Source organism: Motacilla alba, chromosome 26, assembly GCF_015832195.1.
Source record: "Motacilla alba alba isolate MOTALB_02 chromosome 26, Motacilla_alba_V1.0_pri, whole genome shotgun sequence".
In the NCBI taxonomy this organism is placed as follows: domain Eukaryota; kingdom Metazoa; phylum Chordata; class Aves; order Passeriformes; family Motacillidae; genus Motacilla; species Motacilla alba.
In genome coordinates, this window is record NC_052041.1 from 753,786 (window position 1) to 778,224 (window position 24,439).

The 24,439-nt window shown below is 50.7% G+C and overlaps 1 protein-coding gene across 7 annotated transcripts in view; it reads left to right on the forward strand.

Annotated features, from left to right (window-relative positions):
* PPP1R12B (protein phosphatase 1 regulatory subunit 12B) overlaps positions 1-22,086 on the forward strand; it is a 133,707-nt gene extending 111,621 nt beyond the window's left edge. For 3 of the 7 annotated variants that reach the window (XM_038162791.1, XM_038162794.1, XM_038162795.1), the window contains 7 exons: positions 6,117-6,133; positions 6,610-6,757; positions 7,352-7,456; positions 7,723-7,776; positions 9,124-9,174; positions 14,936-15,116; positions 18,893-22,086. In XM_038162791.1, the coding sequence (XP_038018719.1) occupies positions 6,117-6,133; positions 6,610-6,757; positions 7,352-7,456; positions 7,723-7,776; positions 9,124-9,174; positions 14,936-15,070 (510 nt within the window). In that variant the 3' untranslated portion in view covers positions 15,071-15,116; positions 18,893-22,086. Of the gene's footprint in view, positions 1-6,116; positions 6,134-6,609; positions 6,758-7,351; positions 7,457-7,722; positions 7,777-9,123; positions 9,175-9,480; positions 9,549-14,935; positions 15,121-18,892 lie in introns of all 7 variants that reach the window. The other 4 variants (XM_038162792.1, XM_038162797.1, XR_005259783.1 and 1 more) reach the window with 3 other exon arrangements.
* Positions 22,087-24,439: the final 2,353 nt, after the last annotated feature.

Consider the following 24,439-nt stretch of genomic DNA (forward strand, 5'->3'; position numbering starts at 1 on the left):
ATGAGCATTAAGGTTCCTTCCAACCCCAACTTCCAACCATCCTGTGATTCTATGGTTCTGTGGGGTTCTTTGTCCTTTTTCTTGGGTCTCATCTCAGATCCTGATGATTTTCCAGCCTACCTGGGTTGGATGATCTCTGAGCTGGCAAAATGGGCTGAACCCTTTCAGTGTCCTCCACCACCTCAGCACTACCTGGATGTGCTGCCCACTGTGAGATGAATTGGGAGGGAAGGTGATGGGATCTCTCCGGTGAGAGCTCTAAGACCTGAGGATTACCAGAAGCTTGTGAGCATGTCTGCAAGTGCTCTGTGCTTTTCAGTTTTCCTTTGGAAGTCACCCCCTTGGGTGTGTGGGCAGCAGCAGCAGGGCTCAACTTGTCTGCCGTGCTGGATTCCGAACCAGGACAGCCTGTTCCCCCCACCCCAACCCCTGCAGTGCTCTGACCCTGTTTAGATTATGGAAGGATAATTTCACAACTCGATGCTTCCCTGGCTCTTGATGTTTTTAGTTGAATTTTGATCCCAAGGGAAATAAATGAATCTGGGCAAAACTGCAGTGCTGCTCCAAATTTGCCAAGGAAAGGAAAAAGCCTCCAGTGCATTTGTTGATAATGACTGGAGTGGATACAGCAGTCTCTCAGCATCCCCTCACAAACCGTAACAATTCCCTTCAGGAAAGTCAGGAAGGAAAAGACCCTTCTTTCACCAGCTCAGTCTTGCACGTGTGATGCCTCAGCTCTTCATTCCCTCTGTTCATTCCCAACTTCTCTTCCCAGCAATGAAGGAAGAAGAGTTTTGTCCTTCACCTTCTCACCCTCACCTTGGAATTTCCAGCTCTGGGATGACATCTCTGAGCAAATGACCTCCTTCCTCACTGCCGTAGGCAGCACAGGGAGCCAGCCAGTGCTGCTGGAATTCCAGTGAATATTTGGTGGCTGTTGGATGGACAGGGCCGTGCAGGCAGGGCCAGTGGGGGCTGCACTGATGGAGCAGGTGCAGCTGGAAGCACATGGAGAGGGTTCCAGAGATGCCATGGTCAAACACTGGGCAGAACTGAGCAGGAAAGAAGCTGTTTTCTGCTGAAACTGTGTCTCCAGTGTGACATCCCAGTGGCCTCTGAAGATGTTTGTCTCTCTTTGAACAAGTGGCAGGGATGTCTCAGTTAAGCACCTCCTCCAGTATTCCATAGAATCATGGAATCACAGAATCACTGCGGTTGGAAAAGCCCTCTAAGATCATTGAATCTCCCACTGCCATGTTCACAGCTAGCCCATGTCCCAGGTGCCACATCCATGTGTTTTTTAAAGACTTCCAGAGATGTTGACTCAACCACTGCCCTGGGCAGCTGTGCCAGGGCCTGATCAGCCCTTCAGGGAAGAAATTTTCCCTGTTATCCAACCTGACCCTCCCCTTGAGGCTATTTCCTCTTGTCCTGTCCCTGTTCCCTGGGAGTGGAGCCTGACCCCCCCCGGCTGCCCCTCCTGTCAGGGAGTTGTGCAGAGCCACGGGATCCCCCCTGAGCCTCCTTTTCTCCAGGCTGAGCCCCTTTCCAGCTCCCTCAGCCACTCCTGGTACTCCAGACCCTTCAACAGCTTCATCGTTCTTCTCTTAGAGGGCTTTTTCAACCTTAATGGTGCTGTCATTCCATGATTCCAGGTTACTGCAGGGTGAGTCTGCTCCATGCTGACAGCAGCAGGAATGCCTCCCCTCTCATCTGACACTTTGCTTTTCTTTAAGTACATAGAGACAGTCACAGTCTGAATCAATCCATTGCAGTATCCATCAAAGGAATGTCATAAATACAATAAACCTGAGGGGTTTCCCCCTTTTTGCTGTGTATGTTTGAGGTGATTCCTTCTTACCCCAGCCTTCCTTTGTGGAAGCGTACCCATCCTCCCTCTGCATATGGAAAGTCTCATTTCTTAGAAGGAAAAAGGACAGAAGTGGTTTTTCCTCTTGCTGCAAATGCCCTGGCTGGCTCGGGGACCTGCCTGGGTTCATTGCCTGGATTCCATGTCACCTTGCCCAGCCACGTAGTGTTTCCCAGCATTGTTCAAATCCATTAGCAGGTGCATTTGCTGAAGTAAATTCAGGCTTGCTGAGGAGTGGATTGCTTGCCCAGCCATTTGTCACCATATCAAAAGTCATCACTGAAGGAGATTAGCATGAAGTGCACAAATAACTTTCAACAAGAGCCCTGTTCACTACTGTAATTCTCTTCTCAGGCTCTTCAGTGGAGGTTGGGTCACTGTGCCAGGATTCAAAAGCAGATGTCAGGCTGCCGAGGGGTTTAGGAAACAAATGTTGAAAGCTCAGCTAACAAAGCACCATGTAGAAATCAGCATGTGTGGCTGAAAATGGGAAATCCTTTGTAGAATCCTAGAATCCCAGACTGGTTTGGGTGGGAAGGGACCATCAAAGGTCATCCAGTCCCACCCTCTGCAATCGGCAGGGTCACCTTCCACTAGCCCAGGTTGCTCCAAGCCCTGTCCAGCCTGGCCTTGGACACTTCCAGGGATCCAGGGGCAGCCACAGCTGCTCTGGGCCCTGTGCCAGGACCTCACCACCCTCACAGGGAAGAACTTCTTCCTGCTATCACAAGTAACCCAGCCCTCTGCCAGTGATAAGCCATTTCCCCTTGTCCTGTCAGTCCAGATCCTTGTCCAGAGTCACTCTCCAGCTCTCCTGAAGCCCCTTTAGGCACAAGAGGAGACTCTAAGGTCTCCCCAGAGCCTTCTTTTCTCCAAGTGAACACTCCCAGCTCTCCCAGCCTGGCTCCAGAGCAGAGGGGCTCCAGGCTTTGGAGCATCTCCATGACTTCCTCTGGAGTCACTCCAGCATCTCCACGTCCTTCCTGAGCTGGAAGCCCAGGGCTAGAGGCAGTTCTCCAGGTGGGCTCTCACCTGAGCAGGACAGAGGGGCAGAATTTCCCCCACCCCTGAGTGAGCCCAGGATGTGGTTGGATTTGTGGTCTGTCTTTCTGACAGCCCTCTGCCAGAGGCCATCTGTACAGAAACTGTCCCAGCTTGCTGCCTTCAGGTTTCATACAGAGCATGGTCTGAGCCAGGGCTGTTTGGACAAGAGGGCTGTGTCCCTGTCACGACGTCAGGCAGGTGCCGGGCATTGAGTGGTGTGAGATGCTTCCCAGACAGCATCCAGCATGGCTTGTGGAGGTGCAGCAGGGCTTAGCCATGGTGGAAATGTATCTGCTATCTTCTTTGGGAGGTTTCTCACCTCTAAGATAAAAAGAAGAAAGAGATTTTATTAGAGCAAATAAAATAGTACCAGGCTGGATCCACTGCTGTGGCTCTTGGCCCATGGCTCAAGGCCTCCTAGAGCTTTGGTTGTGGTGTTTACAGGGTGGGACTGTCTTGGTTTGAAAAGCCAGGTGTCTGCTAAGGAAGGCAGAAGCCTCCTGTGAAATGGAAAATGTAAACTCCCTCCCTCTGAATTACTATAATTTTGAAATGAAGGGGCTCTCAGGCAAAGATATGGGAGCAGGAATAACAGTTCTTTAATAGGAAAATTAAAAATAGAAATGCAATAGTACAAAAAAAACCCCACTGATAGAGTCAGAATAGGCCCTGACCCCCTGTGGGTCAGGGTGGTGGCAGCAGTGCCATTCCATGCTGGCTGCAGCCCTCCTGCAGGGCCAGCTGTGGTTCTGCTGGAGCAGGGATCCTGCACAAGGCTGGAGTTTTCCTCTGCAGCTCCAGGGCTGCTGGAGATGGGCCTGCTCTCCCTCTGGCAATGCAGGGCAGGAGAAAGCTGCTCCTCTGGGAATGCAGGGGGCAAAGGCTGCTGTGCTGTTGCCAGGCTCAGATTGGATCCAGGTAGGAATGCTTGGCTCCTGCCCTGGGCGCAGCATCTCCCCATGGGATGATGGAATTTGATCAGCCCTGCAGGGACACTCAGTGGCCATGGACAGCAGAGATCTCCTGGAGGGAGGATTGGCTGTGGGAGAGATAAAGAAAACTGCCCAAGGAACAGAAGAGGAAAACTGCCCAAGGAACTGCCCCACCTCTAACAGATGGCAATAGAATACACACCCCCAGCTGCATTTTGCAACCTAAGACAGGCTAGTGCTAGACCTGCCCAAGAGCCTGGCTGAGGATGGCCCTGTGGGCACAGCTGGAGGGAGAATGTGCTCATTCATAGCAGGGTTTGCTTGTCCTTTTGATCTCTGCAGGTATCAGCTTCGTCTGATCTGTGGTCCATCTTCGAGGCACCACGTGCAGAGTTCCCAGCCTTCATTTTCCTGGTGCTGGTGCTCACAGCACAGCGTGTCAGAGGCTGTGCTGCAGAGCCTATGCATTGCAGACTCCCTAGGCACCTTCCTGACCTGAATCAGGATGCCAGATGAGGGTCACATTAGGCTGGGTTGAATTAAAAACTCAGCATCCAGGTGCAGGCAATGGGTTGCTGTGTCCTGGCAAGCAGTGGGCAGAGCTGGGCATGGGGCAGGATGCTCTGGGATCTGCCCCCCTGCTCCTCTGGCTTGGAGTGAAGGGGTGGCTGGGTCACTTGTCCGCTGGGTGACTTAATTCCTCTCTCCATGGGGTGTACTCCCAGATCCCTGCCCAGGATCAGAGGCGTTGTCTGGGTGCCAGGTGGGAGTGGGTGGTCTGAAGTCTTCAAGCACCAGGCTGCCAGACAGGCAGCAAATCTGCCTCCCAGTAGGGCCTTAGCACTGGATTTACTGGTGTAGCTGACAGCACAAGCAGTGTGAGCATGTCTGAGCACAAAAAGCCTGCCCTCTCATCTGCTCTGTGATGTTCTCTGTGTTGACTCTGTTAAAAAGAGCTGAGGGAATTGGCTGGAAGTGCCCGTGGGACCTTTGTGCTCACTCAGAACAATGATGCTACCGATAAACCAGCAGAGGAATACTGGGCTCAGCTTCCAGTTAAGGGACCATAAAGAGTTGGAATGCACCTGGAATTTGAGTAAATGTCTGTCAGACAGAAACCTTGTGGAGGAGCTGACAGTGAGTGTGGCATGTCCTGCAGGATAGTGATGCTGTCACCACTGGATTTATGCAACTGTAGGAAGGAACTGTTTGATCCAGAAAGTTTCATGGAAATGGTGGTTTACCACATCAAGCCTCTGTAGGATATTCATAGAACCATGGAATTATTAAGTTGGAGAAGCCCTCTAGATCATTGAGCCCAAACTTTCCCCTAGAGTTGCCATGTTCACCATTAAGCCCATATCCCCAGGTGTTACATCTGTACATTTTCTGAATATTTCCAGGGAGTGTGACCACCACTGCCCTGGGCATCCTGTGTCAGGGCCTGCCACCCTTTCAAGGAGGAAATTTTCCCTGATATGCACCTAGCCTGAACCTCCCCTGATATAACTTGAGGCCTTTCCTTATGTCCTGTCCCTTGTTCCCTGGGCTCAGAGCCAGGTCATCCCTTGTACAGGCTGAGCCCCTTTCCCAGCTCCCTCAGCTGCTCCTGCCCCTTCCCGAGCTCCATTCCCTTCTCTGGACACACTCCAGCTCCCAATGTCCAAAGGCAGCCAAGGACAGCACAACAGAGGTTTGGGTGTTGATGGGGAAAGAAGAACCCAACAGAGGCTCCAACCATCCTGGTGTAAGGGTTTTCTCCCTCCCTCCTGCAGCTGCTGTTGTGTCTCTGTCTGCCATGGTGAAGCTTTTCTCCGTGGGGAGCTGCTTGCCCGTGGAGAGAAGAGTGTTTGTGATTTTCTCAAGTTCAGCACAGGCACTGGGGGATCCCTGTGTCTGTTAATCTCTCTCACCCACATCACACAGCACAGTGATCATAGGAAGAATAACTTCACTGGAAAAGGGAAACAATAGATCAGTTTGGATTCTAGGGAAGGCATTTCAATTCTGGAAGTGAGGATTTGAACAGCAAGGTTCAGGATTTCTTAGGTGAGTGAAATAAGTGCTTCAGAGGAGCTGAAACAGTTGAAGATTCAGGCAGAGACTGGAGATTCCCAGTTTGGGCTGGGAAATCTCTGTGCAGCCTGGCATGAGCTGGGTGCTGGTATCTGAGGTGGGAAATTGTTGCTGACTGGAAGCTCTGCAGTTTTTGAATTGAATGTTTAATTCTCTTTATTAATTACCTTTTGCTTTCTTTTTTTCCCCTTCAGCATGAAAGACTTTCCAGGTAAGAATTTTACTTTTTCCTTTTATTTTTTTCTGTGTAATATGTATTGGCAACATGTTTTTGTATGCCATTGAGGATTCCCTGTGCTTCGAATCCAGTCTGGTACTGGCTATTTGGTCCTTCCCTGAGCTTAGCTGTGGCACCAGTTTGCTTCTATTCTTTACTCCCCAAATTAATTACCTCAATGTCCTCTTAGAAATGGAGCTGGTTCCCACCATGGAGGTGAGAGGTTCATGGGAAGTCAGTGCCCATGGGAGGCTGGGCTGGTACCCTGGGATTTTTTCCAGTTGTTGTAGTGGTGGTGGCTGCCAGTTTTGGGCAGTGATCCCCAGGGCCAAGTGGAGGGTGCTCCCATAGACCCCAGAGCCCTGGCTCAGCTGGGTCTGCCACACCCTGCAGTCCCAACCAGCTGGGCTCTGTGGTGGCTATTCCAAGTTACCACAGCTCCACAGTGCTGGATCTTCCTCGTGTTTCAGGTTGGAAGCAGCTACGAACCCCACCGCGAGTGACTCGTCCTACAGCGACCGCGCCTCCGGCCGCTCCAGTGCCTACAGCCGCAGGGAGAACCGGCTCGCCACCCTCAGCAGCCGGGCAGAGGAGGAGAGCAACAGGGACTACAAGAAAGTAGGATTTTTTAAACTGGTTCTTGTCATTGCACTCACTGCAGAACCTGCCTGCTCTGCAGAAACCAGCCCCAAGAATCAGTGAGAAGAAAGAGAAGGTGTTTATGTTCATTTTCTCTGTTTCAAAGAATCCAATGGTTTGGGTTGGAAGGGACCTTCTAGCTCATCCCATTCCACCCCTGTCATGGGCAGGGGCACCTTGCGCTATCCCAGGTTGCTCCAAGTCCTGTCCGACCTGGACCTGGACACTTCCAGGGATCCAGAGGCAGCCACAGCCTCTCTGGGCAACCTGTGCCAGGGCTTGACCACCCTGTGAATAAAGAATTACCTAAATTTAAACAGTTTTCCTCTTGGCTGTGTGTAAACTTTCTACAAAATTCAACAGCTGTTGTCTTCTTTCTAATTCATGAATTATGAAAACATAAGTAAAGCATCCAAGTTGGTTTTGTTTTCCCTTCTCATCTGTTGATGTGTGGGAGCAAAGTGAACCCCTCAGCTCAGTGCTGAGGGCAGTATCTGCTCAGAGCAGTGTGGCAGGATAGGGTTAATTAACCAGGAGCAGCCTGGTTAATTGAGCTCTTGTTTTTCATTTCAGTTATATGAGAGTGCCCTGTCTGAAAATCAAAAGCTGAAGTCAAAGCTGCAAGAAGCCCAGCTTGAGCTGGCTGACATCAAAGCAAAGTTGGAAAAAGCAGCCCAGGTAAGGGAAAATCCAGGTCCTGACTGGAGAAACTGAGCACTGGCCATGACAAACCAACGCTTGTTCCAGAATGGGAAAGGGAGGGAAGCTCCTGAAAGGATGTTCTTGGGAGGGAAGGTGCCATAGAGGAAACAGAAATAAGCAAGTAATTTTGTAAATCAACATGTTGCATCCCAAGCAAGAGCATCTGTAGGCTGTATTGGCCTTTGTGCAGCACCCTGTGAGTACTCTTGGGTTTAATCACTTTCTATTTTTAATTTCCATAGCAGAAACAGGAGAAAACTTCTGACCGGTCCAGCATGCTGGAGATGGAGAAGAGGGTACGTGTCTCTGCTTTCTTCTGAGTCACAACTGTGCCTCGTCTTGCTGTGCAGGGCAGACATTTCTAGAAGGGAAGTGTTAATTAAAAGATGAGTTGTATTTTTGTCTTGAGGAGCAGTGCACAATGATAATTGTGTTCTGACCTTTGCAGGGCCTGAGACTCTGCTGCTCTCAGCTTCATTCTGATTCCTGTCTTTGGTTCTAAGCAGCTGAGGACCAATGGATTGTATCACACTGAGAGACTGTTGGTCCATTATGCTTTAAAACATTCTTGATCCTTACAAATAAAGATTGGTTTGGGGTGGTGGAGGAACAAGGCAAAATCCTGGAAGGGGTGCTCTCAATCCCTTCTTTCTCCAGCCTGGATTGATACCAAGGATTGCCCCAACGCAGGGACAGGACCTTGAACTTGGCCTTGTTGAAGTCAGGGCAACATCCTGTATAACTTCTGTTGAATTAGGATCACAACAGCCACAAATTCTGTGATTTAGAAAGTAAAAACGTGTCCAGTTGTTCTCAGTGAAGATGCATTAACTGTTTCCAGGGTGGCTCAAGCATTTTGCACTGATGAATCCCTGGATGAACCATGCTGTGGGCAAAAAGTGACCCAGAACTCATCACCCACAGCGCACTCAGAAGCTGCCTTTTCCTCACTCTCCTGGCCTCATGGCTCTTTGCATAGGGCAAAGGAGAGGGCAGAGAGTGTAAATCTTGTTCTTGATGCATGTTTCCCACTTCCCCCTTCTCAGGGCATGTCCCTGGAGCAGTTTGAGCCCCTTCATGTTGGGAAAGTCACTGAAGGAGTCCACTTCTCCTCACCTTGGCACAGATGTAGGCGAGGCCACTCACACAGCAGAGTCTAATCCTTACTTTCTAAAATGCACTAAAAGCAGTCAGCTTTGCAGCCCTTGATTATCTGAGAGAAACGGGATTTCCAGGCAGGGAATTTCCTTGCTCTGTTTCCTTTTTGAGTGGCTCAGGGACTTTTCCCATTGACACCCTCAGTGGAGTATAAGTAAATCCATGACTTCACCTACAGAGCTCAAAATCACCTTACATCAGCAGCTCCTGAGAACTGGGATCACTGAAAATGGGGAATAATTTCATTAGGGGTATGAATAGAGCTTGTGATCTGCCCAAACAGGCCCAGCTTATATCCCTGCTGGTTTGCCAGCTGCCCTCTCCCATCTGATCAGCTCCTGGTTGTAACCTCTGCCTTGCATTCCCCTCTTCAGGGAATGCTGCTACAGAAACACAAGACTCCTACTTTTCTTTAAAAGAAAATATACTGTAAAGTTTTCTTCCAAATCCTTGTGACCTTCTTTGTCATGAATCCTTGTAAACAGGAGAAGAGAGCCCTGGAGCGAAAACTCTCTGAAATGGAGGAGGAAATGAAGGTAAGAAATAATCTTCACTGTGTCTGTTCCATTTTACATGCTTTGTATTCATGTCTTTGGGGATTGTCACGCAGGAGGAGGATGTTAAAGGTGTCCATGGGAAGGATCTCATTTTCCTTTCTGCAGTCAGAACTTGCTTTAATGGCCCTGTTCTCCAAACATGAAATGCTAATAAACTGTCCTGGTTCTCATTCATCTAATTGCTCCTATGTTTGATTTGTTCTTCTGTTTGATCTGAGAATGGTGAAAGCTGTTCTCTTTAAATGCCTTCCCAAACTAACTTTTTGTGGCATCGCTGAGTTCCAGTGTGCTGACCCCCTGTGCTCTGACTAGTCTGCAGCCCAAGTTAAGCCACTGAGGTTCTCTCCGGATGGGTAAGAAGACAAAGCTGGCTTTTGAGCTCACGCACACTGGCCAGGAGAAAACACTGAGTGGTTGTGTTCCTATACTCCCTTCCCAAAGCATGTCACTGGGAGGCCACGGCAGCCTGGGATAATTCCAGCAAAGAGGAATTTGCTTCCTGACGGGATGTGCAGCATGGCTTGCTGTCACAAGCCATGACCACTGGTGCTCCAGCACGTTCTTGCTCCCATGGTGTGGCTTCCAGGACGGCTGTGGCCGTGAGGGGAGTCCTGCAGCCCCCAGCAGCATCTGGCTGCCCACACACCCCCAAAGCCTCACCTGGTTTGGCAGTGCTGTGGCACGTTCTGCTGAATGTCAGTGCTCGTGTTCACAGAGTGAGTGTCCCTGTGCTCTGCCCCCTGCTTTCCTTCCCTTTCAACATGAGCAGGTGGGACCAAGCTGCTCTCAGAAGGAAGGACCCACCTGAGAGCTCTCCCTGCACCACGCGCTGACAGAAACGACTTCCTGCCACCCTGGAGGAGGTTCCAGCTCTGTTTCTGTTTGAAGCTTTTGTTTCTACCAAGCACATAGCTTTGAAAGGCTTGTGCTGCATCTTCTGCTGCAATAAGTAGCGCAGTGATTTGGTGGATTCTTGCTGTAAAGGCTCTTGTTCTCTCGGAGAGGGGAAAATAAGAGTGGATGTGTGAGCCAGGTGGAGAAAGAGGATGGATTGAATATGTCTAAATTCCAAACTCTTTGTTCAGTGAGCAGGTAGAAACCTTCAACTGCACAGAGACTTTCCTGTAATTATGGCATTGTGGTCTTCAAGAGAGATACAGGCATGAACAATTTGTGTTAGTCCTTCAGCTCTGCAGATCACTGCAAACCTGCAGCTTCAGCCCATGGAGTAAGAAGACAAGGTGGTGGCCTCTAGTGGCCTCAGTTTGGAAACATAGTGCTCTGGAAAGCAATTAATGAGGGAAGGTGCCTGTAGGGTCTGTTGGACACAGCCAGAGTGCCTCCAGTTCAGGTGGTCTGGAGCTGCAGAGCCATGGAAGCCAAGGGAGTGCAGAAGGAGAAGCACTGCTGGAGGTTGGACGTCTTCTAACACTGCCTCAAGAGACATGAGCTGAAGGAACCTGTGGTCCAGCTGGAAATGAGCTTCAGGTCCTTGAGAGTGGTGCTGATTCTGCTTTCTGCCTGTTCTTGCTGCATTGGACAACCAGAGTGGCCTTTTGTCAGTAGAACAAATAGACAAGGATTTGGAAAATCTCTCTTCTGAGGTGCTACATTTTTACTACTTTCTGCAAAACCTTAAGCATGTAGTGAGTACCTGAGGGCACTGTGACATGTCTTGTCTGACATCTACTCCAAAAGAAGGAATATAAAACCTCTTAAGAAAGAAGCATTGAATTGGACCTTTCCAAAAGGAAACGGTATCCACTTTCATGATGCCTTGAAGTGGGAGAAACAGCCCTGCTGTGTTTGCCTGGAGGGAGATAACTTCTGCAGAGCATCTGTGTTAGTCACTAGTGTGGGAGTTGAGCCAGGAAAATCTACTTATTCTGGCTGGACTTTCATTCTTGCTCCTTGCACTACCTGAGTAGCTGTTGTGCAGAGTCAGAAGGAATAAGTAAGGAATTGTGAAGGAAAAGGCAAGTCCACCAGTCTCCTATAATGTGGAAAGCAGCAAGTGGAAACAACCAAACCTGTCAGGTGATTAGGTCTGAGGTTGTTTTTGGGAATTCTTTCCACTAGTCTTTGAATCCAGCAAGACTCACATACAGCTATTGGATCCAGGGGTGTCTATGTCCAGTTGTGCACATGAGATGTCCTGGCCAGGGCTGTCCTCTCCTTGCAGCTGACTTATGAGGAAGAGGAGGCAGAGGTGACAAAAATGTGCAGTACTTCAACCTGTGTTTGAGGGAATGAGCTTTGTTCCTGTCTGGAGTGTGACCCCTGCTACCAAAGCCATAGAGAAGTGAAGAGGAACAAGACAGGCTTTGTAACTTCAAGAACCTTGGTGGCAGAGCTGCTCAACAGAGCTGCTCCTCAGACCTGCTCTTGCAAAGTTGACAGAGCAGGGCAGCATTTCCCTGAGTGACTGCACAATTCAACTGGAGATCCAGAACCTTGGCTGAGGCAGGAGAAAGAAGATTAACATTTGCAGTGAGCTGAATTCAATGCCAAGTGCCTGAGGTCCCAACTTAACACAGCAATTGTTCTTGAAGGTCGCAGAAGCTCCTTTATTCCATAGCAGTGCTGCAGCTCCTGGCTTCAGCATCGTGCAGGCTCTGGGCATTTTTATTTAGTGTTGCAGGCACAAAATCTGTTAATGGAAGGCAGGTTCAGAGAACTGAGAAACCTGCTTTTGCTAAGCCAAGTATCAAGCAGAGTGATAAGCAATCACAGCGGTATCATCCAGATCCTGCTCTTTGCCCTTGGCTTCAGTCCCAGCTTCCCAGCCTTTGCTGGATTTGGTGCATAAACAGGAGCCTGGCCTACCTACAGCACACACACATTTTACATAAATGATCCTTTCTGTGGGCTGTGCAGCGTGTGGAGGCTGAGCAGGGGCTGATGGGACCATGCTGAGGTTCCGTGCTGTGCTGGTGTGGAAAAACAAAGGTGGTCTCTGAAATGATCACAGTCCTTTCCACCTCACATAGCACGATGCCTCTACTATGTATGTTAGATGCTTTCTGCCAGCTGTGAGCCATGTTATAAAACAGAGGGTCTTTATTGTCTGTGTAGCATAAAATCATGGAATATTCTGAATTGAAAGGGACCCGCAGTCCAGCCCCTGGCCCTGCACAGACACCCCAACAATCCCACCCTGGGCATCCTTGAGAGCATTGTCCAAACACTCCTGGAGCTCTGGCAGCCTTGGGACTGTGATCATTCCCTGGGCAGTGCCCAGCACCCTCTGGGGGAAGAACCTTTCGTGATATCCAGCCTAAATCTCCCCTGACACAGCTCCAGCCCTTCTCTGGAGTCCTGTCCCTGCTCACAGAGAGCTGAGATCGGAGCTGCCCCTTGGGAGGAGCTGCAGCCCCCGCTAAGGTCTGACCTCAGGTTCCTCTTCTCCAGGGTGAACAGACCAAGTATCCCCAACTGGTTTTGGTGCCATCAAAAGAAATAACTATTCCAGTACAAGCATCTTCCAGCAGCTCCTGGTGTGATGTATCACAGGACAGCTGTGCCATGTCTGTCTGTCTGTCCTCACTGAGCACAGTGGCAGCCAGCAAATCTTGGGCTGTGAAGGAAGGGATGGATGGATGGATGGATGGATGGATGGATGGATGGATGGATGGATGGATGGATGGGATATGGTGAGCAGGGATCTCACTGCTGAGATGTCACTGCAGCTTTCCTGCAGTTTGTTTGCTGTAGCTCTGTCCTGGGATCTGTTGATTTATCCAGTGTTAGAACTGTGTTTGTGTGTCCCAGGAGCTGCTCTGTCAGTTTGATGATCTCAGGGGCTCAAACCCCATCCTTTGCTGGCTCCCTGCCTTCCTGTCTTGCTTATCTTGGTTTTGCAAAGCTTTCCAAAGAGGTGTCTTCATTCTGTCATAGAGAGTAAATGTAGTGCTTTTGGGCAGCTGAGAATGGAGCTGATGGTTGGGGGTATACAAAGTGCTTCAGTTTTGTACCGGAATGAGCCCTTGGACAAAATATCCTGGGACACAGCAGATTCCTTGCCAGCTGCAGTTAGCTCTGGGTCATACAGAATCCCAGACTGGTTTGGGTTGGAAGGTGCCCTTCTCATTCCACCCTTTGCCCATGGGCAGGGACACCTTCTACCATCCCAGGTTGCTCCAAGCCCCGTCCAACCTGCCCTTGGGCACTGCCAGGGATGGAGCAGCCACAACTTCTCTGGGCAACCTGAGTAGTGCAGGTTGGGTGGATGGTCATTGTCTTTGTGTCACAGTAGATTCTTTCATGGTGCTCCTTGTTCAGGACAGACAGCACCTCCCTTTGAGTGCTTTTTGCTAATGAAATGGTAGAAAGGAACCCTCTTCCCCATAGACCCTTCCCTCTGTCTTCTTCTGCCACTAAGTGGACATGGGGAGGAATATGATGCTTTGTGGGACTGCTTTGGTTTGGGACTGGGATTTTGTAACTTGAATTTACAACTCTTCTTGTGGATGTTTCCTGCCTGCCCCTGCCCAGTGTTGGGGCTCCCTCCATCATGCAGGATGGGTTCTTGCTCAGGAGGTGTTCTTGTTTTCTTGTGGCCCAACTGTCCAACCTCTCAGGAGGAAGGAGGGCAGGGATGCTGCTCAGGAAGCAGCTCCACAGCTCTTGGCATCTCCTGGCACCTGCTGTAGTGTAAATGTCCTGTGCATTAATTCACTTTGGCATTACTGGGAACAGTGTCATCCTTGTGGCACTGGGATGTATGCATGGCTTGTACCATTTCCCTGTTCTGCTTCCTCATGGCTCTTCTGTTCTGACCTCCCACTGCTGCTGTACCCATGCAAGCCCCAGTTTGTACCTGTGCACAGTTTGTACCTGTGCCCAGTTTGTACCTGTGCACAGTTTGTACCTGTGCAAGCCCCAGTTTGTACCCACACAGTTTGTACCCATGTCCAGTTTGTTGCTGTGTTGGCCCCAGTGTGGGACTTGATCTCTGCCCTGTCCTGTGCCCCTCACTGCCTTTGTCACCAGGCATGCCCTCCTGGCACATCCCCACGGTGGGAGATGCTCTCATTCGGACTCCTCTTCCTAAAATAAGCAGTTTAAGATTCATACTTGTCCTCTCTGAAGGTCAGAGGTAAATTGAGCCCTGAGACAGAGAAGAGTTGAATCTGGGCAGGGATGAGAAACCAAACCCCAGAGGTTTTGGCAGGGCTGAGCCTGGGCAGACCCAGGAGCATCACTCAAGGATGAGGGACACAAGCAGACACAGTACCTGTCTCAGTGATCTGCTGTGGGACAGTGACACTTTCAGGTGCTTCAGTCTGTGCCTTTGAGATCTTGCAGGAAGTTCTTATTCCTCTTTGCTCCTCACAGCTGCTTTGGCTTTTAGAGATACATGAAGAAAAGGAGTTTTAAAGAAATTCTGAGTTCCCAGTGCTTTCAGAGCCTGTCTAGGTGTTAAGTCACTGGTGATAGGTCTCACAGCAGTTCCCAAGTCCCAGGGCTGTCTGGGTAAAGTAGAATATAATCCTGCTTTGTGGTGGGAAATCCCTGTATTTGACATTTTTTGACTTTGGGGGCCCCTGGAGAAAGGGCTGATTCCCAGAATATCCTTGGTGTGTTGTCAGGCTTTCCCCATCCAGCACTCACTGCTACTAATTTCTTTTATTCTCTTTTTTTCTTTCACTTCCTATGGACTAAACTCCCATTTCTGTGCCCATTCATTTCCATGATGTTCTCTCTATATTTCTCTGTGCACTCCTCTCACTCTCTGCAGAATCTCCACCAGCTCAAACAGATTCACACTCTGAGGCAGATGAATGAGCAACTGCTGGCTGAGAACAGGGCTCTGACCCGGGTCGTAGCCAGACTTTCTCTGCCCTCCAAGCCCTCGGAATCAGAGGAGCTGTAGCTGCTTTCCCTCCGGCTCATCTTGCCTCCCTCTTCCACTCTTCCAGGCAGGTCTCTGCTCCTGGCCGGGGGCTTCCCGCTCGCCTCTGCTCTCCAGGGTGGCTGGTGAAGCTTGTGGCTCAAAAGCTTGTGGCAAAGGATCTCTGAATTCCAAGAGCATGGTGCTGCTGCCATGGCAGGGCTTTGCTGGAGCTCTGCTCACCCCGCTGGCTCTTGCTCTGCTTGGCAGATGCTGCTGCCCTTGCCAGCTTAGCATTGGGGAATGGCTTTGGGGTGGCTTGGCAGTGCCAGCAGCTCCTTGCCTGGTACTTTGCCTTGAAACAGACCCACAGAATGGTTTGTGTTGAAGGGGCGTTAAAGTTCATCTTATCCTACTCCCTACCATGGTCAGGGACACCTTCCACTAGAACAGGTTGCTCCAAGCCCCGTCCAACCTGGCCTTGGACGCTTGAAAATAAGCGGTTTGTGCTACATGTCTGCTTATAATATAATTCTTTTTTAATTGGATTTGGTTCAGGGAGAAGCTGGCACTCAGCAAATCAGATTATCAAGAAGTTTTCAGGGATGTTGTGAAAAGCAAACATTTTAGACAGAAAGGGTATTTTTAGAAAAACTACAAAGTAAACTATCCTCAGCAGGTTTTCTTGGTCCCTTGAACAAAAAGGACAAGCTCATTTCCTTATTTTAAACTGAAATTTTTGAGTATGAGTCCACAGGCTCAGCATCCCCCCTGTCTCCTGTGGGCTGGCACAGGGTGGGGGATGCAGAAGGAGCCAGACCAGGAGCACTCTGTGTTTTCATCATCTGTTTTAAATCCTGTGCAGGACAATTAATGGTGGAAACCCAAGGATGAGTCTTCCCTAAGCTTTGTCTTCACACATCACACAGTTAAATTACATCTCTTCCTGCTACTTCATTGGTTCAATGCTAAAATAAAGCTGTAAATGCTCCTTTCTGGGGGCCCTACTAGTAGGGATATTCAAATCCCTTGAGACACAAGAAGTTGTGTGCTCTTGTGGGCTGGAAGTGACACCACAGATAAAAAAAATCTATTCTTAGCACACAAATTATATCAAGGCTGATTAATCATAGAAACAAAGTAATCAGGTGAATTGTGGCTTCCCCTTTCCAGGAGTCTCAGCTCAAGCCACATGTGTGTCATAAGGGCCACGAGAGTCAGGTGTTATATTGTGTGCCCTGGATTGTGTGGATGGTCAGGTGAAATGATCTCACAGCCTTTCTGGTTTTAATCTGTGGAACTATCCTCCAACCTGACCCTGCCTCATTTCTTCTCATAAACTGTGAGTTTAAGTCATTCTCCTTCCTCACAGGCTTTGAGATCTGAGAGGGGAAACTGGGCAAAATTATTTCTAGACAAAGAACTGATGTTTCACAGCCTGCAAGTCACCTCTCCTCCTCCCAGGAGTGTTATCACTGCGTTCCATCCCCCTTCTGCTCTGGCTGAGGCTCATACTTCCCTCCTCACTTAGAGGTTTGCAATTCCCTGCCAGTGCCTGAGCTGGGGGAGAGCCATGGTCTGTGAGCTCTGCTGATTTAGTTTCAACTCTTTTAGTAGGTCTAACACTGGATGTTGCTGGTTTGTGTAAACTCTGCCTCAGTGGTGTCTGTGGACATCACAGCTGTGCAGAGATGTCACCAGTTTAGGCTCTGCCAGATGTACCACGCTCTGGCAGCACTACTTTTCAGTGAATCTCATTTTCCTGAATGCACATGGTTTCTGAGGAGCTGTGTTCTCCAGTGTCCCAGGTGACACACAGCCCTGCTGCTCAGAGCAGCCTGCAGCCCAAACCCAGGTGACACTGATGCTGCATCATGGTCAGCCCTGCCATTCCCTGGGGCTGGGCCACATTCCTGCTCACCATTCCTGTGAGACTTCTGTAAAGCTTCTAGAAACTTCCAGCCCTTCCAGCCTGTTCCCATGGGGTTCATTTCACCTGACTTGAGACTCAAAGGGAGGAACGCCCAGGGTTTGTATTGTCCAAGACTGATGTGCAGCTTTCAGGAAGCCTCACTGGGCACTGGTGGAGCTGGGTTATGACCAGGAAACGTGTGCAGAGGCACTTATTTCACATGTACTTACACTCCTTCATTTTCAAATAAGTGACACAGGTCGCAGGAAGCCCCTTATGAGGCACAGCCCCATCAGGCTCCAGCTGAGCCCTGGTACTGGAGTGGTTCTCTCTCACATCATTTCTGGGACCTGTGACAGGTTCTCTCTCCCAAAATGAGTGTCAGGACTTCACACACCCATTATCACAGCAATGGGCACTGCAGAGCCACCTTAGGCAGTGACAGGGGCCTGACAGGACTGCCCAGTGGGTGGTGGGGCTCTTGCAGGGCACTGGGAGGCACCAGTGTGAGTGGCAGGTGAAGCTCAGGAGGAAACAGAGGAGTGCAGAGATATCAAGAGCTCTGCTGTGTCTCTGAGCTCCTGATCACTTTGGTGATGGTGATGGTCATGGCAATGCCTCTTCTTTGGCCATGAGAAATGGCTCAAGGAGCCATGAGTGCTGCTCTGGTGACAGCCCAACCATGGTGATGCGCCTGTCACACCAGCACTGAGTCCAGGGAGGCACACTCAGCATCGCTGCCTGGAGCTCTGGCCAGCCCAGCACGTGGATTTACCCTTCCCACAATATCCCCCATGCAGCACCAGCCCCTCCTCCCTCTGTAAAAAGCCTCCCAGCTGAAACATCCACCAGCAGTGCCCACAGGGATGGGGTTGAGTGTGTTGGGGCCCACCATGACTTGGCCCAACCATGAAAGAAGGGAATTGCTCTGGTGGGAGCTGGAACTGCCCCAGGAGCTGCCCACACTCAGAGCTGGTGATCATGGAGGGACTGCAGGTGGAGGGGGGCAGAACATTGTGGTCAAAGCTGAAACACCAGGTTAGGAGGAAGGAGAAGATCTAGTGCAGATTTTTAATTTGAGGGAATTCCTCCAAGGTGCACCTTGGCAGACAGAAGTCATGGCTGAGCTCATACAGGTGCGATGTGTGTGATCCCACACTGCCCTGGGTGCCCCTGCAGGCTTGGGGCTGGTCACCCTGTGATCTGCTGGCACCCATGGTGGGAGTGACCCCTTGTGTGTCACACCCCCGACAGCAGCAGGGGTCTCCCTCTGGTGCCCAGCAGTTGGGAACAGTCCAGGGAAGGTCAGTCACTGCAGCACAGGAAGCCAGCAGGGTTTATACCAATGGGAAATGCTGGAAGGGTCTTGTTGAAGCTATTTCTTCTCTGTTTCCAAAGGCTTTTGTCTGTTGCAACATCAGTTGAGCATCCAGGAGGTACCTCCAGTGTCAGTGTGTTCTACTAGTCCTCTGGCCTTGGCACTTGGGGCTGTATTACACATCTGTAGGGTCCCAAGGAGATTTGGGGGTATTCTAAAGAGATTTTGGAAGGTCCAGTCCTAAATGAAGATTCCAGACTTTTGGTTTCCCTTACGGTCCTGGCAAAATGGAAAAAGCATATCAGGAAAACCAGCTTTACTTGTCTGCTGAGCTGTATTTAGACTCTGGGCACAGGTTTGGGATGAAACAGCTCAGAAATGGTTCCCACCCTGCTGGTCTGGTCCTGACCTGCTGCTGGGGCTGCGGCCTTGCTTTGCACCAGGGGCTCCCTGGCTCAGGACTCCCTGGTCAGTGCTGTGCTCGAGGCCCCTCTCACCCCTCATGCCTGGCAGCCAGCTTGTAAAAGCTCTGGAGATGCTGCAGAGCCATGGAAATGTGCTGGTGGAGGGGATGCAGTGTCCCCTCTAGCCCCCCGAGCCCCTCTGATCCCACCTTGTCTTTGTCTCTCCACAGATTTTGACAGAGCTGAAGTCGGACAACCAAAGGCTGAAGGATGAGAACGGAGCCCTCATTCGTGTCATCAGCAAACTCTCCAAATAGGAATCCAGAGCAAAGGAAGGACAAGGAGGGGTGTCCTACACCAGCTGCCAACCCCACCACCGAGCCCTACCCCTCTCCTTCCCGTCACGTACAGCAAGCGTTTCAGCCGTGGGATCAATGTCACACCTGCCTTGCCTTGCCCTTTGCTGTACATTCCCTTTCTACCCGTATTTCCCCCAACACACCCCCTGCCATTTTATTTTTTTTAATTTATGCATGTTGTGGTATCTCGGACATTTTATTCAAGGGAGAAATGTGAGGACTGGGTTTGAGCTGCCAAAACTTCCTCCAAAAGCTCAGTATTTGGTTTTGGGCTCTGACCTGGAGTGAGAAGCTCCTACTGTAAAAAGTGACATCTGAAGAACTAACCCAGCATATCCAAGCCCTTTACAGGTGGGAAATGTGAACATGGGCTGGGACTCTGAGGATGCACATCAGCCCACTGCCCACTGAGATGTGGGACTCTGGTTAAATGTGATGCTGTGAAAGCCACCAGAGCTCATGTTTGTCACAGGCTGATGAGCTGTTTTGCACAGACACCTTCTCCTCTTGCCCCAGTAGACTGAGTCTTCTATTTTAGATAAGATTTTGAACCTGTTCAGTAACATCAGTGCTGACATTCAGTGTCAGACCCTTATCCCTCACCCTCCCTTTCCCCCACAGCCTGGGTGATCCTGTGTCACTTTGTGTCCTTCCAGGGCTCCTGTCTCTGTGGCTAGTAGCATCCAGTTGTCACCTGGACTCTTGTTCCTTGGGACAGGATATATCCCAGGCACTTGCTGAGCTTTCTGAAGGACAGACTTGAACCCCTACAGACCCTCTGCTGCTCTCACCTGTGTGTGAGCATGAATCACCTTGCAGGGAGCTGTGCCCATGCCAGAAACCAGCCTCCCCTTCCCAAAAGCCATCTGGGACATTCTCCTGCTGCCTCCCTGAAGGAAGAGCTCCATAGCAGAGCCTGGTCTGGTATTTCAGGTACCCTCCCTGTGATTAGCAGCAGAATTTGTAGACAGAGAATGCCAGCATCCTGTCCCACACACCTTGGAGAGGTCAGGGTGTGTCAGCGTTAGAGGGACAAGGAGCTGCTGGTAACTGAATCGCCATGATGAAAGTCTTCTGATCTGTCAGAAACTTGTGATAAGCTTTGACCTTGAAGGAAACCCCCAGAAATACTCCTCTTTAATGTTACATGCAGTCTAAACAGTTTGGAATTGTTCTCTCCCATGGGCATTTAGACATTGGCACCTCTCTCCATGCTGTGGGACGTCATCAGTTCTGTTCAGCTTCCCGTTAACAGACTCCTCTCAAACAGTACCTTCCCTCTCAGAGTCCTGCTGTATCCAAAACATTCTCCCATCTACATCCCTCTGTATTTGTCCTTTCATCCCTTTTGTCCTTCAACTCCCCAGGCTCTGTCTGACCTAGAGCAGCAGTTCTTGGTCACTGAATCTGGAGGTGGCCATGGAGCAGCTCTACCATCTTCCTGAACAGCTCTGCTGGCTCTGGCTTGGGGGACTCTCCACGACCAGAGAGATGAGATACTTGAACATGAGCAGAATACTTGAGCTTGCTCAGCAGGGTAAAACTTATCTCTTTTAGGCAATCCTGGGCTTTTCAAACATTTTGCTTGTTATTGCCTCAGAAAGCATCTCTGTTTTCCTCTCTCTGGGGTTTTCTCTCTTTGGTTTCCCCCCCCCCCCCCCCCCAATTCTCCATTTTCCCCCCTTCCCCTCCCTGTCCTGCCTGTTTCCACCTCTCTTGCTCTTCCTGGAGCTGCCAGTTCTCCCCAGGCAGCTCTGACCACAAGTTGCTCTTCAGCTGGTGGAGCCATTTGTGCAGCTGAGGCACCGTTTCTCCTGGTACACTGAGGCCCTGCCTCTGCTGCTGAGCTTTGGGAGGAAGAGACCAAAGGTGGTAAAGGCATCAGGGTTTCTGCAGAGCACTGCCTGAGCCAGGCATCCTTTTTATATTCCTTGATTTTAACCCTGCTCTATTTAACAGCTTTAAGTCTTGAGATCCAGTCAACGCTTCCCCTGCACGCCGTTCCCTCTTGGTGCACTCTTTCAGTGAGTACTTCTGCCGTTCTCGATGTTTTCTCTCTTGGTGACCACTCCTCGCTTCAGCCTCAGGCTCTGCTCTGCTCAGGAGCTCGGGGATCAGGAGCCTGGTCCCTTCTGTGCCGCGTGGAGGAGGAGACGCTCCCCAGCTGGGCTGGCGCCTCGGGTCGCGCACCCCGGCAGGATGAGGAGGAGAGTTCAGAACCAAGATCCTGTCCTTCTCACAGACAGGTTCCTGGCAGCAGGAAGAAGCCTGGTGTCTGTTTTAGGGAGAGGGTTCAACCCAATCTGACAAATCCATCTCGCACTGATGTTTTGCCCCTTCTTACCAGGACACTCGCTGCGCTTTTTCCCAAGGAGCAGAGTGGAAATCTGTGGGAGGCTCGTTCTTCTGAGTGGCACCTTGCTAAAGCAAACCACTTTAGCTGAAGTGTCTGCTTAGCACTGGATTCTCTGAGCCCTGGGACCCACAGCTCAGTGTCCTTGATCAGCCAAAGCTGTGAGCATCTCGTGGTGACAGCGCGACTGCAAATCACATTCTTGAGAATGGATTTTTTTTGTGTCACTTCTCACCTGACATAACCAGTGCACTGAGGAGGTGACAAACAGGACACCTCAAACCCTGTGCTTGGCACAAGGTGCAGAGCAAATAGGTTTTTAAAATTGATCCCTCTTGGAACCAGAGCATTTGCCAGACATGGTCTCCCTTGGGGAACATGAGCTTTTTTTTCTAAGCAATTGCTTGGGGTGAGTTAATTTTTATTGCTTGGGGTGAACCCACCTGTTGTGGCTGCAAGTTTGGTGATGGCTCTTTGTAAATAAACTCCTTGGAGAAGCAGGACTGGCTGATGAGATGGGGAGAGAATGTATTTTTATGCAACTTTTGAGTGGCCTTTAAACCCTGAGATGAATGATTTGTTTTACTGGTTGTTGTTATATAGTACTATAAGTATTATGTGTTTGAAAGTTTGGGAATAATATTCACAGCTATGATGCTTGTAAACACAACAGTATTTATAAATGAATAAAGTAAGAGTTGATAAAATAGAAGCTTTGACTTTGCTTCCATCTTTCTGGAATTACAAGTTGTTTGTGCTAAAATTCCCTGTTTCTCCAAAAATTCCCATAGCGTAACAATGTCCATCATCCATAGAAGCACAAAAGTTTTGCAGCTACAACACAGGCGCCTTTTCAGGGGAAGCTGAAATGAAGGAACTGGGATGTACATCACCCACCAGTGGGAAGGTAAAAGCACCCACCAGTGGGAAGGTAAAACAGGAGAGGGTTCCATCTCCTCCACATCACACTGGGGATCAGGCCCATTTCCCACTCTGGTGGCAAGCCCTGATTTTGCTCTGCTGAGAAGTTTAGTCAGCACAAAGTGTGGCACAGGCAGGAGGTGGTGTCACATCTGGGAACCTCTGTCTAGGGTGAGGCTGCTGGAACCTCCACGTGTTCCAGTCTTCAGAGGTGATTGGTGCAGGTTGAGTTCTTCCCTTAGGGTTGGTGGAGCAGGATGTGACTGTGGATGAGACTCAGTGTGCTGGGGGTGAAGAATTCTCTGGGGACCTTTGGTATTTCCCACCTGTGCCCCATGTCTGGCCCAGCCTCGCTCAGCTGGGGTTCAAGGCTGCCCAGAGCACAAGTCAGAGGGAGCTGGGGGGCTCAGTCTGGAGGAGGCTCAGGGGGGACCTTCTGGTTCTGCACAACTCCCTGACAGGCGGGGACAGCTGGGTGATGTCGGGCTCTGCTCCCTGGGAACAGGGGACAGGACAAGAGGAAATGGCCTCAGGTTGTGCCAGGGGAGGTTTAGGTTGGATACTGGGGAGAAGTTCTTCCCTGAAAAGGTTGTCAGACCCTGGCACAGCTGCCCAGAGCAGCAGCGAAGTCGCCATCCTTGGCAGAGTTCAAATGGTTGTGAATGTGACACCTGGGACATGGTTCAGTGGTGAACGTGGCAGTGCTGGGTTAGCATTGAACTCCACGATCTTAGAGGGCCTTTCCAACCTAAGTGATTTCATGATTCCGTGTTTTGGGGGACCTGGGCCCATGTGTGATTCCACCCACATCTCCATCCCTCCATCACTGCGGATGCCCCGTGAGCCCCAGCAGCAAGACCAGAAGGGAACCAGCTCCTTTCAGCTCGTTTCTTTAATAAGGAGACGTAAATCATTACAAAATAACCATCAAACGATCAGAGACGGAACGACAGAGTCCACACGAGGGGAAGGGGCATTAAAAGCAGCTTCCGCCGGAGCCGAGCGCTGCGGGGCTGGGGCGGTCCGAGCGGGGCCGGCACTGCGGGTCCAAGAGTGGCCGAGCCTGCGACTTCCAAAGCAGCTGGCTCCTCCCTCCCTGATCGGGAGAAAAAAGGAAAAGGAACCCGAGCCCGTTGCAAAGATTCGTGGATTCACTTCCTTTTTGAGCCCCGGGAGCATCTCCGTGGCACAGCTGGGTTCGCTCCGCGGTGCCGCCAGGAGAGGGAAGTGCCAGCCCTCGTCCCCCAAAACAGAAACCACCAAGTGGACAAGGCAGAAGTAACCCAAAATTACCCCAAAAAGCCTTTTCACCACCAATAGGTCGACCTCAACATCTGTGCCCAGCGTTGTCCCGTCCCTCGCCCGGCGTGACAGCGGCACCCAAGGCCAGCGAGACGGTGGCCGCTGCGGCTCCTGGCAGCCTGAGCCCCACGAAACCGGGGACGTGGACACATGGGGGGAAGGGGGTCACGGCTCACCGTGGGCCTGTCTCCGTGGGGTCCCGGTGCACCGTGCTCTAATATGGCTTCTAAAGTTGCTCTGACGGTGGAATGCACCAACGCGACACAGGACACTGAAGCCACGATGTTGCTGCTACCCGGCCATGGGACAAACGCGACAAGACACAGGAACACGACACACATGGACGCCACGGCCGCGTCGGTGATAGCTCACTCTCCGCTGGCGGGTCGGGCTTGGCATGCTTTGCTTCTTAGCATAATTTTCTTCCTTTATATGATTTAATTGGGGATTTTCATTTTAATTGGGGGCGGCGGGGGGGAAGATCAGGGCGGTGGAGAGCTCTCGAGCGATGGGTTTTGGTGGTCGCCGCCTCCTCCCTGGCGGGAGGCCGGAGATGGGGACGGCAGTGCCGGGGCGGTGGCACCGCGCCGGGCTGGGGCCATGCTGCTGCTGCTACTTGGCTGCGTCACATGCACTGCTCGTGGTATATACAGCTATGTCTCCATATAATTTACCTACACACAGCTAAGGGGCGGGTCAGAGGCAGCGCAGATGGCTTCAGGATGTTGGTTGGTTTTCCCTTTTTTATTAAAAAAAAATTAAATAATGTATTAAAGTCACAGTCCTCCCCCTCCCCAAAGGCTTAAAGAGTCTGAATGGAAAGCAGGCAGGTGGGATCGCCA